The sequence below is a fragment of the Schistocerca americana genome, chromosome 3, assembly GCF_021461395.2.
Source record: "Schistocerca americana isolate TAMUIC-IGC-003095 chromosome 3, iqSchAmer2.1, whole genome shotgun sequence".
Classification (NCBI taxonomy): Eukaryota; Metazoa; Arthropoda; class Insecta; order Orthoptera; family Acrididae; genus Schistocerca; species Schistocerca americana.
In genome coordinates this window covers 884,682,261-884,703,642 of record NC_060121.1, presented here as the reverse complement: position 1 = coordinate 884,703,642, position 21,382 = coordinate 884,682,261, and the positions used below count along the sequence as shown (strand labels likewise).

The following is a 21,382-nucleotide window of genomic DNA, read 5'->3' as shown; positions in this document are numbered from 1 at the left end:
ACTGGTAGAATATTGTTTCAGTGAGACGTCACCTCATTTTTATTCCTTTTTATGTTGTGCAGAGAGGATAGGCAGGAGGCTGCCTTGGTTTTCTAGTGTGCACTATTATAAAAAGAATAGACTGCTAGTCACAATAAAAATGACACATTGAGTTGTAGACAGGCACAATGAAAAGACTATTACACACGCATACACAGTATGTGTGAGGTGTGCTGGTTTGTGTGAAGATGTATATATTCTCTTTTCTTTTCTGAAGAAGTGTGTAACAGTCTTTTCATTGCACCGGTCTGCAAACTCAATGATTCATCTTCTTGATGAGTAGCAATCTATCCTTTTCATAATATTGTTGATATTCCAAACTGGACTTTCCACTGTTTGGTAAGCACTAATTATATTCATGGATGCACTGCTGATAATAGCTACATCGCCAGTGTTCTAGTACCTCTAGATGTGCAGAACTGAATATGTTGTGTCTTTTTGAAACTGAGAGGAAGACCATTTGTGGAAAACCCCTCAATAATACTTTTAAGAACATTAGTCATCATTTCATCTGTTGCTGTATGTACATTGTATATTTGTATTGATTACAATACCAGTGTCATCCCGAAAAAGAACAAATTACATTTTTTGACTGTAAGATGCATCTTTCTCGTATATGAGAAACACATGTGGATCTAAGATTGAGCCTTGTGGAACTCCATAAGTGATTTCTTCCCAGTCAGGAGAATCTCCATTGCTTTTAATAGGATAGATAAAAAAATCTAGCCATCATGTGGCAGCAGGACACACACACACACACACACACACACGCACACACACACACACACACACACACACACACACACACACACACACACACACACACACACACACGGGGGAGTGGAGGGGGGGGGGGGGGGGCGAGGTTGCTGACACTTGGTGAGCAGATATTGTTTTTATTTATCCAGTTATATTTTAATTGTAATAAGTATTATTTTATGAATATAATAGAGGGAAACATTCCACGTGGGAAAAATATATCTAAAAACAATGATGATGTGACTTACCAAACGAAAGCGCTGGCAGGTTGATAGACACACAAACAAACACAAACATACACACAAAATTCAAGCTTTCGTAACCAACGGTTGCTTCATCAGGAAAGAGGGAAGAAGAGGGAAAGACGAAAGGATGTGGGTTTTAAGGGAGAGGGTAAGGAGTCACTCCAATCCCGGGAGCGGAAAGACTTACCTTAGGGGGAAAAAAGGACACGTATACACTCGCACACACACACACATATCCATCCGTACATACACAGACACAAGCAGACATTTGTAAAGGCAAAGAGTTTGGGCAGAGATGTCAGTCGAGGCGGAAGTACAGAGGCAAAGATGTTGTTGAAAGACAGGTGAGGTATGAATGGCGGCAACTTGAAATTGGCGGAGGTTGAGGCCTGGCGGATAACGGGAAGAGAGGATATACTGAAGGGCAAGTTCCCATCTCTGGAGTTCTGACAGGTTGGTGTTAGTGGGAAGTATCCAGATAACCTGGACGGTGAAACACTGTGCCAAGATGTGCCGGCCGCGCACCAAGGAATGTTTAGTCACAGGGTGATCCTCATTACCAACAAACACAGTCTGCCTGTGTCCATTCATACGAATGGACAGTTTGTTGCTGGTCATTCCCACATAGAAAGCTTCACAGTGTAGGCAGGTCAGTTGGTGAATCACGTGAGTGCTTTCACACGTGGCTCTGCCTTTGATCGTGTACACCTTCCCGGCTACAGGACTGGAGTAGGTGGTGGTGGTGGGAGGGTGCATGGGACAGGTTTTACACCAGGGGCGGTTACAAGGATAGGAGCCAGAGGGTAGGGAAGGTGGTTTGGGGACTTCATAGGGATGAACCAAGAGGTTACGAAGGTTAGGTGCACGGCGGAAAGACACTCTTGGTGGAGTGGGGAGGATTTCATGAAGGATGGATCTCATTTCAGGGCAGGATTTGAGGAAGTCGTATCCCTGCTGGAGAGCCACATTCAGAGTCTGATCCAGTCCCGGAAAGTATCCTGTCACAAGTGGGGCACTTTTGGGGTTCTTCTGTGGGAGGTTCTGGGTTTGAGGGGATGAGGAAGTGGCTCTGGTTATTTGCTTCTGTACCAGGTCGGGAGGGTAGTTGTGGGATGTGAAAGCTGTTTTCAGGTTGTTGGTGTAATGGTGTAATGGTTTTTACCACATCGTTGATCATTTTTAGCCGCTTCCCACAGGTTTTAACGTCACTATTTCTTCGTCAGACAATTGTTAGCCTTACTTTCATAATCTGACACCACAAAACCACTCCTTTTAATACATTTACACGGAGTTTTCTTCGAAATTTTCCCAAATTTTTCCACCCTTTAACGTGTTTTGGTGGCATCACAACCACCTAACCTTTGTGCACATCGTTGTCTACCAACCCAAGTTCACCACAGGATCAACATAGCCCAGCTTTAACCAACACTTTTTCGCCTTTTTTCACACCAGAGCTCCAGTTGCTTTCTAGTTCACCTTTATCTCTCCCCATATATTTTTATTTTCATTTTCATTTCAGCCTCAAGTTACACTTTCCACCTTCAAATACCATGTCACCCTCACAACACCCCCACAACGACCCCGTTAAGTTTTATTTATATTCCCTCCACTAACATGCCTTCGCCTTAGCCAGATTACGCTCCCATATTTTATTTTCTCAGGCTTGTCTGACATTTGGCATTACCCCCAAAGGCCTCACACTTAAAGTTCCCATCTCTGGATGTAACCCTTCTTTTCATCAGTCCCTATACCAGTTCCAACTGAACAATCCATTGCCCTCACCCACCTAATCCTTCACCTACACATCAACTCAGCCAATGAACACACCTGTCAACTCCTATCCTCAATCTTTCCTCTCCCACATCCACACTGGCTGTTCAGAGCATCCTCCTACAGGCCAACCGCAAATTAGAACAGCATGCCACCCTCCACCTCAAAAACCTATCCAATTTCATGGTTTCCCACCTCCGGAAAGGCAACTCACTCACCCTTCACAATCTTTCCAGCAAACCTCAACCTCCTCTCATTGCACACAGACCCAGTCTCTCCCATCTACTCAATCTCCCACTTCCAGCTCCACTCCCCCCAAAACCTCAAAATTCCAATCAACACAATCTGGAACCACAACACCCTAATTCAGTAGTTAACCTTTCCTCCAAACCTCTCTCCCAATCCGAAACCTCTGTCCTATCCAAAGGCCTCACCTTCAGCCCCACTCCCAGATTCAACCAAACAGCCCTCGTCAAAGATTTACTGTCCTACACTCGTACTCTCTGCTGGAAATATCACTTTGCCACAAAGAAAAATGATCCAAATCCTACTCCTAATGATCCAACTCCCCAAGACACTATCCACATTGAACCCTGCCTGGAATAGTTCTGTCCTCCGTCACAGCGGGACCCACCCCCTCTTCCTCAAAATCACCCTCTCCAAACCTTCCAGGAATTTCTGACTTTCAGCCTTGCCTCTCAGTCCTTCTTAAAAAACCTTAATCCTACTCCCAACATCACCATTGCTGAAGCCCAGGCTATCCGTGATCTGAAGGCTGACCAATCTATCGTCATTCTTCCGGCGGACAAGGTTCCCACGACCGTGGTACTTGATCAACGGGAGTATGGGGCTGAGGGACTGCGTCAGCTTTCAGACAACACTACATACAAAGTTTGCCAAGGTAATCCCATTCCTGATGTCCAGGCGGAGCTTCAAGGAATCCTCAGAACCTTAGGCCCCCTACAAAACCTTTCACTTGACTCCATCAACCTCCTGACCCCACTGACACCCCGCACCCCTACCTTCTACCTTCTTCCTAAAATTCACAAACCCAATCATCCCGGCCGCCCCATTGTAGCTGGTAACCAAGCCCCCACAGAACGTATCTCTGCCTACGTAGATCAACACCTTCAACCCATTACATGCAGTCTCCCATCCTTCATCAAAGACACCAACCACTTTCTCGAACGCCTGGAATCCTTACCCAATCTGTTACCCCCGGAAACCATCCTTGTAACCACTGATGCCACTTCCATATACACAAATACTCCGCACGTCCAGGGCCTCGCTGCGATGGAGCACTTCCTTTCACGCCAATCACCTGCCACCCTACCTAAAACCTCTTTCCTCATTACCTTGGCCAGCTTCATCCTGACCCACAACTTCTTCACTTTCGAAGGCCAGACATACCAACAATTAAAGGGAACAGCCATGGGTACCAGGATGGCCCCCTTGTACGCCAACCTATTCATGGGTTGCTTAGAGGAAGCCTTCTTGGTTACCCAGGCCTGCCAACCCAAAGTTTGGTACAGATTTATTGATGACATCTTCATGATTTGGACTCACAGTGAAGAAGAACTCCAGAATTTCCTCTCCAACCTCAACTCCTTTGGTTCCATCAGATTCACCTGGTCCTACTCCAAATCCCATGCCACTTTCCTTGATGTTGATCTCCATCTGTCCAATGGCCAGCTTCACACGTTCGTCCACATCAAACCCACCAACAAGCAACAGTACCTCCATTATGACAGCTTCCACAGATTCCACATCAAATGGTCCCTTCCCTACAGCCTAGGTCTTCGTGGCAAACGAATCTGCACCTGTCCGGACTCCCTGAACCATTACACCAACAACCTGAAAACAGCTTTCGCATCCCGCAACTACCCTCCTGACCTGGTACAGAAGCAAATAACCAGAGCCACTTCCTCATCCCCTCAAACCCAGAACCTCCCACAGAAGAACCACAAAAGTGCCCCACTTGTGACAGGATACTTTCCAGGACTGGATCAGACTCTGAATGTGGCTCTCCAGCACGGATACGACTTCCTCAAATCCTACCCTGAAATGAGATCCATCCTTCATGAAATCCTCTCCACTTCACCAAGAGTGTCTTTCCGCCGTCCACCTAACCTTCGTAACCTCTTGGTTCATCCCTATGAAATCCCCAAACCACCTTCCCTACCCTCTGGCTCCTATCCTTGTAACCGCCCCTGGTGTAAAACCTGTCCCATGCACCCTCCCACCACCACCTACTCCAGTCCTGTAACCGGGAAGGTGTACACGATCAAAGGCAGAGCCACGTGTGAAAGCACCCACGTGATTTACCAACTGACCTGCCTACACTGTGAAGCTTTCTATGTGGGAATGACCAGCAACAAACTGTCCATTCGTATGAATGGACACAGGCAGACTGTGTTTGTTGGTAATGAGGATCACCCTGTGACTAAACATGCCTTGGTGCACGGCCGGCACATCTTGGCACAGTGTTTCACCGTCCAGGTTATCTGGATACTTCCCACTAACACCAACCTGTCAGAACTCCAGAGATGGGAACTTGCCCTTCAGTATATCCTCTCTTCCCGTTATCCGCCAGGCCTCAACCTCCGCTAATTTCAAGTTGCCGCCACTCATACCTCACCTGTTTTCAACAACATCTTTGCCTCTGTACTTCCGCCTCGACTGACATCTCTGCCCAAACTCTTTGCCTTTACAAATGTCTGCTTGTGTCTGTGTATGTACGGATGGATATGTGTGTGTGTGCGCGAGTGTATACGTGTCCTTTTTTCCCCCTAAGGCAAGTCTTTCCACTCCCGGGATTGGAATGACTCCTTACCCTCTCCCTTAAAACCCACATCCTTTCGTCTTTCCCTCTCCTTCCCTCTTTCCTGATGAGGCAACAGTTTGTTGCGAAAGCTTGAATTTTGTGTGTATGTTTGTGTTTGGATGTGTGTCTATCGACGTGCCAGCGCTTTCCTTTGGTAAGTCACATCATCTTTGTTTTTAGATATATAAGTATTACACTCCTGGAAATTGAAATAAGAACACCGTGAATTCATTGTCCCAGGAAGGGGAAACTTTATGGACACATTCCTGGGGTCAGATACATCACATGATCACACTGACAGAACCACAGGCACATAGACACAGGCAACAGAGCATGCACAATGTCGGCACTAGTACAGTGTATATCCACCTTTCGCAGCAATGCAGGCTGCTATTCTCCCATGGAGACGATCGTAGAGATGCTGGATGTAGTCCTGTGGAACGGCTTGCCATGCCATTTCCACCTGGCGCCTCAGTTGGACCAGCGTTCGTGCTGGACGTGCAGACCGCGTGAGACGACGCTTCATCCAGTCCCAAGCATGCTCAATGGGGGACAGATCCGGAGATCTTGCTGGCCAGGGTAGTTGACTTACACCTTCTAGAGCACGGTGGGTGGCACGGGATACATGCGGATGTGCATTGTCCTGTTGGAACAGCAAGTTCCCTTGCCGGTCTAGGAATGGTAGAACGATGGGTTCGATGACGGTTTGGATGTACCGTGCACTATTCAGTGTCCCCTCGACGATCACCAGTGGTGTACGGCCAGTGTAGGAGATCGCTCCCCACACCATGATGCCGGGTGTTGGCCCTGTGTGCCTCGGTCGTATGCAGTCCTGATTGTGGCGCTCACCTGCACGGCGCCAAACACGCATACGACCATCATTGGCACCAAGGCAGAAGCGACTCTCATCGCTGAAGACGACACGTCTCCATTCGTCCCTCCATTCACGCCTGTCGCGACACCACTGGAGGCGGGCTGCACGATGTTGGGGCGTGAGCGGAAGACGGCCTAACGGTGTGCGGGACCGTAGCCCAGCTTCATGGAGACGGTTGCGAATGGTTCTCGCCGATACCCCAGGAGCAACAGTGTCCCTAATTTGCTGGGAAGTGGCGGTGCGGTCCCCTACGGCACTGCGTAGGATCCTACGGTCTTGGCGTGCATCCGTGCGTCGCTGCGGTCCGGTCCCAGGTCGACAGGCATGTGCACCTTCCGCCGACCACTGGCGACAACATCGATGTATTGTGGAGACCTCACGCTCCACGTGTTGAGCAATTCGGCGGTACGTCCACCCGGCCTCCCGCATGCCCACTATACGCCTTCGCTCAAAGTCCGTCAACTGCACATACGGTTCACGTCCACACTGTCACGGCATGCTACCAGTGTTAAAGACTGCGATGGAGCTCCGTATGCCATGGCAAACTGGCTGACACTGACAGCGGCGGTGCACAAATGCTGCGCAGCTAGTGCCATTCGACGGCCAACACCGCGGTTCCTGGTGTGTCCGCTAAACCGTGCATGTGATCATTGCTTGTACAGCCCTCTCGCAGTGTCCGGAGCAAGTATGGTGGGTCTGACACACCGGTGTCAATGTGTTCTTTTTTCCATTTCCAGGAGTGTATTTTAGTTAGATATGACACTATCCATTGGTTTGCTGTACCATTAATTCCATAAAACATCAGTTTATTCACAACAATAATGTGATTTGCATAGTCATATACCTTAGGAAGTCACAGACAATACCAGCAGGTGCTATTTTGTTATTTAGCGCTTATAAAATATGGTGAGGGAATGTGTTAATGGCATTCCAATTCGAGCAACTCTTCTCAAATCCCAATTGTGATTTACTGAGAATACCATTGCTGCTCAGGTGGAGTACTATTCTAGAATACATGGCATTCTCACAAATTTTGAAAAATGATGTCAGAAGTGAAACAGGTCAGTAGCTATTGAAATCTCTCCAATCACCTTTTCTTACAGAGGAGTTTAACAATGGCATATTTCAATCTCTCTGGGAAAATTCCTTGAGTTAGGACGCACATTTCAGAAAATGAGAGAGCTTATTATATGGGAACAAGGAACAAGTCCTTAGTACTCTGCTGGAAACCACATCAAACCTGGATGAGTTTTTATTCTTGAGAGAATATTATCTCTAATTTCAGAAGAAGTAGGTGAGATGTCCATATGACTGAAATTTATGTAAGTTTCTTGTTCAATACACTCTCTTAGTTTTTCCTCTTTACCTGTTTGTCCCTACATTTTTTTTATTACATTTAACAAATGTGACACTACTCAACAGCCCTTTTGTATCTGGGATGTGATAGTTCAATTATCATGTATTATGATATGTAGAATCAGAATTTGTATTTAAAAATGTTCTATCACATATGATTTCTGAATTTTTAAGGGACACCACCTTATCAAAGATATCTCCAGTGTCAGGCAGGAGGGTCTATGAGCGTGAAAGAGGAGAAGGCCTATGTCAGCAGCAGTTTAGCTACTGGCAGGGCTTCCCCAGCTCTACAGACCTCAGCAGAGGAGCCACAAAAAAAATCCACGTCCTCCAGGGTACTGTTGGGTGAGGGAGCTGATAACCCCACACTGTAAGAATGTCATATTTGGGAACCACAACAAGAGACTGCATGCAACATCAAAGCATGACTCTGACAAAGAAAAATAGTAACATGGAATATACGAACAATGTTGAAACCTGGAAAAATGACAGCTGAAGAGATCATGAAATTTAAGTACAATCAAAGAATGGAAAATCCAAGATGGAATGTAACAATATCACGTGAAGTAAAGTTGCTACTCACTGTATAGCGGACATGCTGAGACGCAGATAAGCACAACGAAAATATTTTCACACTTAAAGCTTTTGGCCAATGACCTCTGTCAACAATACACACACATACGCACACACACACTTACAGAAATGCGGCTCACACACATGACTGCACTCTCAGGCAACTGAAACCACACTGTGAGAAGCAACACCAGTGGATGATGGGAGTGGCGACTGGGTGGGGGAAAGGAGGAGGCTGGGGAGGGGAAGGGGAAGGATAGTATGATGGGGATGGCGGACAGTGAAGTGCTGCAGGTTGGGTGGTGGGCAGGGGGAGGTGGGAGTATGGGAAAAGGAGAGAAAGAGACAGAAATAAATAAAGAAAAATGAATAAATAAATAAAAAAATAAGAGGAAGAAAAATAAAAAAAGATGGGTACGACTATGGGCACCTGCATGGCACTATCCTATGCCGACCTATTCATGGGCAATCTAGAGGAATGCTTCCTAAACACCCAGAATCCTAAACCCCTCACCTAGTTCAGATTCATTGATGACCCTTCAAATCTGGATCGAGGGTGAGAACATCCTGCCCACATTCCTCCAGAACCTCAACAACTTCTCCCCCATTTGCTTCACCTGGTCCTACTCAACCCAACAAGCCACCTTCATAGACATAGACCTCCACCTTGAATATGGCTACATCAGTACCTCCATCCATATCAAATCTACTAACTACCAACAATATCTCCACTTCGACAGCTGCCACCCATTCCAGTCCAAGAAGTCCCTTCCGTACAGCTTAGCCACCTGTGGTCATAGCATCTGCAGTGATGAGCAGTCCCTCTCAAAATATACAGAGTCTTTCACTGAATCCTTCACTGACTGTAATTATCCTCCCAACTTTGTACAAAAACAAATCTCCCATGCCTTGTGTTTCCAGTCTTCCACCACCACCCAAAGCCCCACCAACCAGCCACAGAGGAGCATCCCCCTGGTCACTCAGTACCACCCAGGACTGGAGCAACTGAATTACTCTCTCTACCAGGTTTCGATTACATCTGGTCATGCCCTGAAATGAGAAATGCCCTGCCCACTATCCTTCCCACCCCTCCCACTGTGGCATTCTGCAGTCCACTGAACCTATACTCATCCATCCTTACACAACCCCTGCTCCCAACCCCTCACCTCATGGCTCATACCCAATCCCTTACCTCATGGCTCATATCCCTGTAATAGGCCTAGATGCAAAACCTGTCCCATACATCCTCCCACCACCACCTACTCCAGTCCAGTCACTAACATCACCTATAACATCAAAGGCAGGGCTACCTTTGAAACCAGTGGTCATGTGGTCTACAAGCTAAGCTGCAACCACAGTGCTGCATTCTATGTAGGCATGACAACCAACAAGCTGTCTGTCTACATGAATGGCCACCGACAAACTGTGGCCAAGAAACAAGTAGAACACCCTGTTGCTGATATGGATCCTTCTCACCAACAACAGCTTTTCTGAACTGCACAGGTAGGAACTTTCCCTGTAATATATCCTACTTTCCCGTAACCTTGCTGGCCACAACCTTCATTAGTTGCTGTCCTCACCCATCCAGCCCCTTCCCTGCTCCCATTCCAGCACTTCACAGCCATCATTCCACCACCACACCCAGTCTTTTTTAATTTTTATTATTATTTTTATTATTATTATTTTCATTTTATTTACTTATTTATTTTTTTATGTATTTCTTACTCTCTATTTCTCTCCTTTTCCACTACTTCCCCCCCCCTGCCCACTGCCCAACCTGCAGCACTTCACTGTCCACCATCCCCACCATACTATCCCTTGCCCTCCCTGCCCCAGCCTCCTCCTTTCCACCACCCAGTCACCACTCTCATCATGCACCAGTGCTGCTGCTCGTAGTGTGGTTTCAGTTGCCGAGATTGCAGTCGTGTGTGTGAGCTGCATTTGCATGAGTGTGTGTGTGTGTGTGTGTGTGTGTGTGTGTGTGTGTGTGTGTGCGCGCGCGTGTATTGTTGACAAAGGCCATTGGCCGAAAGCTTTAATAGTGAAAATCTTTTTGTTATGCCTATCTGTGACTCAGCATCTCCACTATGTGGTGAGTAGCTACTTTCCTTCTCATAATATTGAAGTTTAAGTACAGTACTGCGGAACTACAAGAAGTGAGATGGCAAGTACAAGGTAAGGCAGGTGTGCATCATCAGTGTTCTCTGCTGGACCAGAAAGAAGAACAGGCCAATGTGGAAGAGGATTTATAATGACTAAAGAGCTTTGGAAAAGTCTTTTAAAATTTGAACTGTTAATGAAAGACTTAGTATGTTCTGGCGTGACAAAAAGCGCTGGCACAAAGATGAAGAATGCAAGAGCAGAGAAGGCTGTAAGACAGCGTCAGCCAATAGTCCACTGACTAGGACAGCACCAAAACAGGAGCGGCCTCCTTAGGAAGAGAATACAAGTGCCGCTCTTGCCAACCTCGGCCGCAGAGGAGTGGTAGACCGTCACTAACAGAGAAGACGCACACTAGAAGAGCAATAATCCTATACTGAGACTTGTGCCTTATATCAATTGCTTACATGGACATTGTATATAGCGATGGACACTAATTGTTTGCATGTCACCCATCACTTGAGACATGTTATTTTAATACAAAGTTAAGGATTGTCAATCTACTTTATTGTAACAAAAACCATTAATGTGATTTGCTGGAATTGTTGTATAGCTATCTGAGGAAGCAGCATCCTTTAGGCACCCTGTAAGAGATGAGTGGGTAGGACCCCACATAGTAGCTAAGAATAAAATGGAAATTAAGGAGTATAAAAGTAATAACAGCATACACACCAACAGAGGAAGCAGAAGAAGTAATTAAAGAACTGGTTGATGAAGATCTTGTCCAGTGCAGTACCCAACAATCAATCTTTCCTTCTCATCCCACACGGTAAGTCTCCCCTTACCTGGGCTTCTGGGTGACTTTACTGCTGAATTCTACCCCTTTTCCTAAACCTCTCCAATCCTTTTCCTTCACCCCTCTTCCTTACCCTTTAATCCTTCTGCCAGAAGAACAAACCACTGGTTCTGAAGGCATATGTAAACGCTTTTTTTATGTGTGTTCTCCTGCTGCCGCTTGGTGATTAGATTTTATATCTAGCCAATTACTATATACATACTAAGTGGTATTGCGTTCTGAATATGTACTTCTTGTTTGTTTCAATTCTGTCACTGTTCACCCGTACTGTTTTTGATTCTGCTGTCTATGAATTCTGCACCCCAAAATTACAGAGATCCACTCATTTCCTAACCATATGCAGAAAAATAGTTCAAATTAATTGACTAGTGTTATTAAACACACCTGCTACTTGTGACTAATCATTTATAGCTGCTCCATCCAAATTAATAGTGATGTTTCCTGTTTCTCATTTTACTACATTACATACAGCCTTACATCTCTTGTCAGAATTACTGATTTCTGTCATAATATTCTTGTTCCTCCATTTTTTAAAAACTTTTCTTTGTAGATTTTTTGAGTAATTTTTGTATTGCACAACTACTGCAGGATCTTTCTTTTCCTTGCCAACAGATAAAAATATCTTTTCATTTCACAAGATAATTTAATCTCCCTGATGATCCATGGTTTTTTACACAGTTGTTTAGTGTCCTTACTGAGTAGTGTAGGTGGAAAGCTATTTTTGAATAATGATATTAATTTATTAAGGAACAAATTAAAAATTTTACGTCAATGTTTGGCTCATTATAAATTTCATCCCAGGCCATCTCTTGTAAACTCTTCTTAAAATTGTTTGTCCTCGAATCATTAATTATTCCAACTGATTCCCACTGGTGAGTATCTATACTGTAAGGCACTATCTCATTTATACTAATCAACTGTGCATCAAGCTCAGAGAGAGCATTTGTTGCTGGGTATATAGTTATTTTCTTGTTTCGGGCTTCGTCAAGAGAAACACTACCAATTAGGGTCCTACTGTCTTTATACATCCTGTTGAAAAATTAATTATTGAGATAAAATTGTTGGATCCAAATAAGATTTCCAAATCTTTTTCCTATTAGAATCCTTTAGAAAATTTAAACTGAAATCACCACAGACTATTAATTTCTTTCTGCTGTCTGGCTGATAGCATAGTAGGGAAACCATATTCCTTACAAACAGTTCAAAATTTCCAAGTGAGGACCCATATACAGTTACTGTCACAAGTGAACAATTGGTCAGTATCAATTCACAACTACATAATCTACTTATTTAAATGTTTCTAAATTTGTGTTCTGTCTTAATGTATGTAACAATCGATTACCAGGTAATGCTGTTGAGTCTTGAGGTTTTCAACATTCCTGCATACAGGAATTGTAAGACATTAGATGCAACAGCCAAGAGACTCACTGGCACAAAGTTAAGAAAAAAGTCAATTTGTGTTGTTATGTGGGGTGTCTTAATTAATACAAGAACACAGGTCGTGTAGGACACAACTGAGTACTATCGGTAAAAGGGAGAAAGAAGATCTCATTTTATAAATTAAGTTGAAAGTAAAGGTAGATATAAACCATAACATGTCTGCATGCATAAAACCTGATAAAATATACTTTACAAATTATGAATGAATTGACTTCTTAGGTAGTTTTTCAGTTACACACTCTGCTCACCATTTACATGGCGTATTTTGTAATGATGCAGAAAGTGTCAGTTTACAGCCTACTTAACATCTTTCATTTTGTATATGGGAATATCTAAACAATTTCACAAATAACATAACAATCCTTGACATGTCTGTACTAATTGATGGTCTGCTTATTCCACTAAATATAGCACGTCACTGCTACAGATTCATCTCAAGTTTCCCCTATCTCACCTCTTCCATTATTTATACATGAGTAATAATATTATTAAAAAGAATGTGGGTGGGTTCAGTCTTCAGTATTGACTCTCATAGACTTGACTCTGTGATCAAACAAACAGAAATTCTGAAGTGAACTGATGACAGGAGAATAATTCTTTTTTACGCTAAGTTTTTGTTACGTCTAAATGATATGTTTTTCCTTTTGTGGAGACACGATTACCTGGTGCGGGCGAGGCAGAAGGCTCTTGATATGGGCAACATGCTGCAACAACACAGCTCGAGAGGCAGCATACAAGGGGCTTTCCAACTCCTGCATTTTCTCCTGAAGTTCTATGCATGTTGCTGGATCACTGTAACTTGCCTGGGGAACTCCAGCATCTTGGTAAGCCTGTAATAAAATAAACCCCATACATGCATGCCAACTGCTGAGACAGAAATCAGTGCAATTTCCTACATTGTATACATTCTTTCTAATGTTTGCATGATGTCATCCGTATATTAAACATCCTGTTTTTATCTTCACAAGTAAAATGCAAAATTAACAAAAATGTTAAACAAACCTAGATGAGGTTCATTTAATGAACATCACATAAACAAGTAGTACAAACAGAGCCTCAAGACAGAATATACCATAATGAGAGATGTCACAAGGGTACACTCCCACCCCCTGAATAACATCATAGCAAATGAAACTCCAAGGTCATATTTGACAAGGAGCAGAAACTGTGAATAGTTTCATTTACTTCACAAAAATAAAAATTACAAATTGGCAATATAAAAAAATACAGCTAGAAAAACATTTCGTATTTATAATACTAGAATAGGTACTAGCATGCATATTTAGTATTACCTTTCAGAACAAAATGTTGCTACATGTCCTGAAAGAGAGAGGAAACAACTGGAGAGCATGATACTAAACAGGAATTAAATAACTGGAGAGCATGATACTAAACAGGAATTAAATAACAAAAGTTACCAAGGAGCTGAGGCCAATCAAAAAACAATGGGAAAGGAAACATGAAACTTTACAATGAAATGAGATCTGATAACCAGAAAAATAAACAATGATTCAGACAACAGCTGACATGTCACATAAAGAGGAAGGTTAGATGAGAATAAAATTCAAGGTGAAACAAAAATGGGTGGCAACAAAGAATAATGAAAGAAGAAGCAAACAGTACATGAACCAAGGAAAGTAGAGATGTGAATAGCTTTAAATAGAAGACAAATTAGGAAAAATTAAGTGGAAAGTTGCAATAGGCACAGAAGGGAAAATGAAAAGTAATGATTAGGGTATGACGGGGCCAGGTGCATGAAGGGAAAGCAGAGACATGTGGCAGTCCATAAGAAGAACCAGTTTTAAAGATAGTATTCCTGGCTGTACATGTGATGAAACAAGCACCACTGCAAATATGGGACCTAAATTAGTGTTCCTCTGCAACACGACAGATATGACCATGGTGCCTGTTTCACCCTATTTGCTATTCTAATGATACCTTAGAATTTTGCAGGGGCTCACTCACAAAACACAGCATGTGCTTGGTTCCTGCCAACTACTATATCTCAACTTCTGAATCACTCTCGACATTGATTACTGCCTTACCTCTTCCTCAATTTTTCCATTTATTTTGCGTTTTTCATGTCTCTTTTCTCCATGAGCACTACCTACAATTATATTACATATTCAGCCTCATTTCTTCCATCCCCTTTCCCTCTTTCAAAAACTAAAACAATGTATCATTGTGAATGCAATATATTCTATGTGAATATGCATATACTACCATTTGGCAAATAGAAACTTTTTCTATCAAATTTTGATTGAAGCTATAGTTTCATACGCTAATAAATATAATTTACTGCAGTTTTCCATTGATTATTCATTACATTACCTTATAAAGCATAATATCAAGTAGGAAAAATTACATATTTCAGAATCTATTAGCAAAACATTATACTGCTTTAAAATGCATATACATTGCATGACAAAAAAACGCAACACATCCAAAGACCAGCTCAGAAGTCAGCACAACTTTGGACACATAACTGGTAGGTATGTAAATGATTATAGCTAGAATTCTCTGCACAAGGTAGAATGACCACCAGAGCATGTTAACGTTGTTTATGTTTAGTTTTGTTACCAGGCCCGGTAGAGTATACAAGGGGCAGAAACAAGACAGATTTTGAGTGATCATTGTGAAGAGCATGTAGATGCCACATACTCATCTGAAGCAGCACTATCAGCACCTAAAATAGTTTGAAAGTGACCTCACTGTGGAGCTCCATTTGGTTGGCTGGTCGAATCATGCAATATCAAGGTTTGTAGGACACTCAGATGTGACAATGGCATTGTGTTCAGTGATGAACTGTGATTCTGCACTACCCATGACCACCATTGGTGAGTATGGTAGCAACATGGGGAGAGGCACCAGTCTTTCAATGTTTTGGAGAGGCACAGTCATGTTATTCCTGGTGTTATGGTTTGAGGGACCATCAGGTATGACTTTAGGTCATGTCTCCTAGTGATTGACACAACTCTGAGGGCACAACAATACATCACAGACATCCTGCATCCCCATGTGTTTCCTCTCATGTGACAGTACTGTGGTGCCATCTTTCAATAGGGCAATTCTCGGCAACAGGTGGCAATGTCTATGTGATGCTGAGGTACTCCGGTAGCCAGCAAGATTCCAAGATCTGTCCCCAACAGAACACATGTGGGAGCATCTCAGATGTCTACTTTGTCCCAGTGTCAGTATGTGTGGTACCAGGCACCAGTTGCAAAAGCAGCTTGACTCAAGAGGTGATACAATGGCTTAATGACACCCTTCCCAACCAAATCAGTGCAAGCATCCTGGCCAGAGGGGGTGCAACATCATACTGATCAGTGGGCTCATAATGTGAAATTATTTATCAATTTGACTCAATTTTATAATCACCAGAATAACATCACATACCGTCTCAACAGAGATTTCATTTTGCTTCCTCCTCCCCTTTTGCTTGCTTGCATTGTTTTGTAGGCAGTGTAAATTTAAAATATTTTAGCTGAATTTTCAGCAGTTAGGTCTCAACTTTGCATTTTATTTTTGTTGATTTGTAATATTCATATTATTACTGTAATGGAAACAATAATCAGGAAAAGTCCACAGCTCGTGGTCTAGTGGCTAGCATTGCTGCCTCTAGATCACGGGTTTCCATGTTCAATTCCCGGCCAGGTTGGGGATTTTATCAGCCTGGGGACTGGGTGTTTGTGCTGTCCTCATCATTTTATCATCATCATCATCATTCATGATAGTGGTTAGACTGTACTTTGTAAAAAAATTGGACTGTGTAAAAGAAATTGGGAGTTTGTACGGGTGGTGATGACCGCACAGTTGAGCGCCCCACAAACCAAGCATCATCATCATCATCATCATAATCAGGAAAGGTAACTACTTATTTGTAGCTGATTGAAGAACAGTGCAAAGACACAAACATGACAGCACAGACTCTTTTGCCAGCTTATGGGCTATCACTCTTTTTTTAATTCCAGTATGCCTGCGCATGTGTGATGCCGCCCCCCCCCTCCCATTGCCTGCTCCCTCCCCACACACACAATTATATTTATTGTAGTCTGCTTGAAGTATATCAGCAGCAGCAAATTCACATTACTTACAGAACTATCATGATGAGCTGAAGTTTTGCATAGTCAGAAAAGCCTTCATTACTTAATTTTCCCAAATAATTCCATACATTACTCCATCCCAGCAAGGTTCTGTGGTTGAAAGGAAAAAGAGTCAAATTGTAAATTCAAATGCCTGGAGTTCAGTCCCCATCTGATCCTAGGATTTTTTTCTGTCACTTTCATTTCTTTCACCTCTGGCGATCATTAGCAACTGTAGTTCAGAGTCCACATTAAAATGCTGGCCCCCGGTAACTGGCTAGTTAAGTCAAGTCACAGGTCAGAGGTTGGCACCCCTTCCAATAGAACCATGCCCCATAAAGCGCTGTTGTACTCTTCAGCCCCCCCCCCCCCCCCCCCCCCATATATAATCCTAATGTCCAACCTATTTACTTAGATAAATACAAATTATGGTACATAGTGTGATACGTTTTCTGAATAATGAAGTTTAGATTACAGTTGTATTTACTTCTGATGACCAGTTTCAACCTGTACTGGCCATCTATGACCAACTTTTAGATCTGAAGACAACCTATACTGACTGAAACCATTCATTCAAAAAATAAAATTGCAATCTATGCTGCATTATTCAGGCAATTTGAATATAAAGAGCATTGTGGTGACTCCACAACAGCATAATGCCATTTTTCAGCACTGATAAATTTGTAATTTATTGCAAAAAGGACCTTATAATTACCTGGAGAGTCAGCTGTGTACCCAACCGTATGCAGTGCTGCAAAATTTTTGGACTGACTTCTTTGCAGCTCAGCACCAGCAGTACGTCCTCATACTGGAGCTTGCTAAGAAGGCGGGCTGAGTCACGTCCAGACAAACAGCCCTGAGAGCATCTGAAATCAACACAGCATCTCAAGTGCTCTGCTTCGTATAAAGGGTTATTCAAACAGATGGATCATTTAATTTTCATTTCATGAAACAAAAATTGCATACCAATGACCTACACACAAGTGGAAAGAACAGAAACTAAAGTTTCGATTACAACCACCAAAGAGCCAATGGTTGCGTACACCACCACTGCAGTGCTCACATAAAAAGGATGGCAGTTGTGAGTTACGATGGCTTACTGTGCAGCATAAGGTTCTCCATGTTCTCAAGTTCAAAAGAATTGAATCGTCATTTGCAGTATAGAGGGTTTTTGTCTCTGATTTGGCACTGAACCACCAACTAAGAAAAGCATAAGCCATTGATTAAAGAAATTTTTGACAAACTGGGTGTCTCTGAATACCTCAACCAATTGTATGTTGAATTTTGAAATGCAGTTTGCTCAACCTGTGCAAGCTCTCATTAAAAATGGCACAAAAAAGCATACTGAATTTTGTGGTGACATTGTGAGAAAGGGTGAGGATTAAATGTTTCTCGCAAACCCTGTGTAACACCGCAACATGAGAGGGACTCATTAAATCAAAATCTGTGTTGTGCCTTACTGCAAAACAAAGTTTATCAGTCTTTCTTTCTTTATTTTTTATTTTATTTTTTGGAGAGAGAGTACTGTTAGTAGAATAACATACATGGGCATGTTGGAACAACGGCTTTTTCCTCAACTTACTGAAGATCCACAAGACTTCATTTTTCAACAGAATGGACATCCAGCTCACTGGTACTTTAACGCCTAAGCATCACTGAAACAATCCCTTCCTCAATGAAGCTGGAATCACAGGGAAAAGAAGAAATCACTCAAGTGATGGTCATCGATATCTCCTGATCTCCCACATGACTTTCTCGTGAAGCTTTGTAAAACAGGTAGTTTGCATCCCATCTCTACTAAAAACTATGCTCAACCTCCTGCAAGACAATATCACAGATGCCATGAACTCAATAAAATAAGACATGATTCTTAACATGGGGGATGATACCCACTTTGATGTTTGCCATGCAGCAGGAGAGAGACATACTGAACATTTGTAACCTTTGTTTGTAAACTTTAAAGTATCACATTTCCATCTGTATACAGATTTCTCATAATCAATTTATATTTTATGAAATAAAAAGTAATGAAATTGGGTACGTATTTTTTCAATAATGTTGTATGTTGTCATTTCTGCATGAAAGTACTATTCATCAACAACAACAACAATAACAATATTAAGGACTAGTCTTGTTGGGACTTCCACCTTCAGTGTTATTTTGTGATATAAAATGAATGTTAAAATGTCCAGACAGAAATTCACTTCATCATTGTTAGAGAATTTTATTAAGACTCTTCTAATTCATGAACATTGACTATTAGTACCTTGAACACTTTTGTAATCACCAAAGTTCAAGTTTCTAGTTCCACTATGACTACACGGTATTTAAATAGATGTTCTGATGCAATATTCTTTCACAAAAAGCTCAAATAACATAGACCTGTGGTAAATTTAACATTCTAGTCCTTTGTATAACTTAGTGCTACAGTAAAAAGGAAATCTTTGTTCATCAATCCAGATTGTGTAGTTTACAGGTGAAGTTATGATAGGAATACATCACCAACAGATGTTTTGTATCATGCCGATGTTTCTTGAATAGACTGCAACAGCATTCTCTGAGCTAAACGACCTTATATATGTTACAGTTAAAATAATTGTACTGCTGGTTTATTAATAAAATAATACATTTGATAAACATTGTGTTTTCTCCTTTAAGCTGTAAAAATTATTTAATTTTTTGTTCACTGTGATTGCAATTTTGAGTTGCTTCTCATCTTCAGGTAGAAATCTCAAATGCAGGTATGCACACAGGCATTAATACAGCCACTAATCCGAACACCAAGCACGTATGAATGGTGTGCAAGTCATGGAGTAAACAAATAAATAAAAAACCAGATAAAAACTATGACAGCAACATATTTCCTCACATTTGTTAAGGTCCTGTACTTGACAGTTAGATAACAAATGTGATGGGCAGACATATGAAGGATATGAACACATCCCATGTCAAACTACTTAATACATTCAGGTTTCATAGATTTTATTTCCATCCATGCTGTAAATCTGTCATTAACATAAAAGCAAGTCTACTGTAAATGTTAGAAACTACACGGATTTCATGACTTCTGAACATCCTTCCCACCTTCCCACTGCCAGCGACTCTTCTACAATGACCATGAAAGGCAATGACTATGTTGGGGATAGCTAAATTGCATCTCTGATTTTTATCTGTAACTCTGCATTGGAAACTAACAGCGTTATATAACTTCCATGCTTGGTATGTTCTGTGAAATAAAGTCTATGTTCACTGATGCTAAATCACTTTGTAATTGTTCCCAACCATTTTCCAGTGCCAAAACCCAGGGAAAACCAATAGTGATGGGACCTCTTGGAATCTCTGAGACAACAACAATAATTTAACAGGACTTATACATTGATTCAGTATGACTAAAAGGCAGAATTTCTTCCTGCATAACATACAGCACACACACTCAATCATTTATATTTGTAACATATCAGCTTTTCACACAAATAACTATAGGAATAATATTTGTATAGAGGGTAAAGGAATAATTGCTAAATAACGTAACAAGTGCATAGCTCACCTTTAGCACAGAAGTTTAACATGATGACCTGTCAAGTGTTGCCACCTGTTAGTGACAATTACAGTGTTAATGTACAATTACAGCTGAACAGGAGCAAAGACATAGAAACAACCAAGCATCTCTCTAAGCTGAAACATACACGAGGAATGCAATGTTCTAATTCTACAAGCTTCATTAAGAAAATAAATTTGTTTGACAATTTCAGACCCAAACAGGAAATAGAATACATTAGCAGTCGATTGCACGAAACTACGGCTACTTGAACCTTGGACGATGCTATCCAAGACTTCCTCAATGATATGGAATATGAAGGCAACAGTTCAGCATGTGAAGACTATACACACTCTGTGAAGCGGGCATCCCTGAAGACAAAATACAATATTGAGGGAAGACTTTCAGATGCCATGGCTGACATGATACCTTCTGCATTTTCTACAAAGTGATGCAGTTACAGTGTCTGACTGCCACCAATCAAGCTAGAGCCATTTTCTAGTGACATGAAGCACTGAGCTCATTTCATTTCTAGGAACAGTTTGAATGCTCTATTGTGCAAATTCAAAATTGCCAGTAGTCCACAAACATGTATTTCATTGAGGGTATCTGGAGACGGAACCCAAGAAGGTACTGCTACAACTGCAGCTGCTTACAAACAAAACAAGGAAATTTCTTATGCCTTCTATAGGGATAGAAACAGAATTATCTAAGTGCATTTTGATTACCTGGAAGATGTCGCACTTATAACACCTGATTGCCAGAATGTCTTAACTTGATATTTATTGAATATAATAAGTGCATTCACGCTTTGCAGGCACTGGTGGAGGATGCAGAGGCTAATGCTAGAGTCTTAGCTCTACTTCTCGAGGAATTTCATGCTTCCTATTCTATTGAGGATAAGGTGTATGTAGAAGAATGACATC

The 21,382-nt window shown here is 42.1% G+C and overlaps 1 protein-coding gene across 1 annotated transcript in view; it reads right to left on the bottom strand.

Moving 5' to 3' along the window:
• The window catches only part of LOC124605364 (huntingtin), a 511,164-nt gene that overhangs the window by 172,676 nt on the left and 317,106 nt on the right, over positions 1–21,382 (bottom strand). Inside the window, exons 34-35 of the mRNA XM_047136992.1 lie at positions 17,634–17,784; positions 13,499–13,666 (exon numbers count right to left, since the gene is read on the bottom strand). Coding sequence (XP_046992948.1) covers positions 13,499–13,666; positions 17,634–17,784 — 319 coding nt within the window. The remainder of the gene's footprint in view (positions 1–13,498; positions 13,667–17,633; positions 17,785–21,382) is intronic.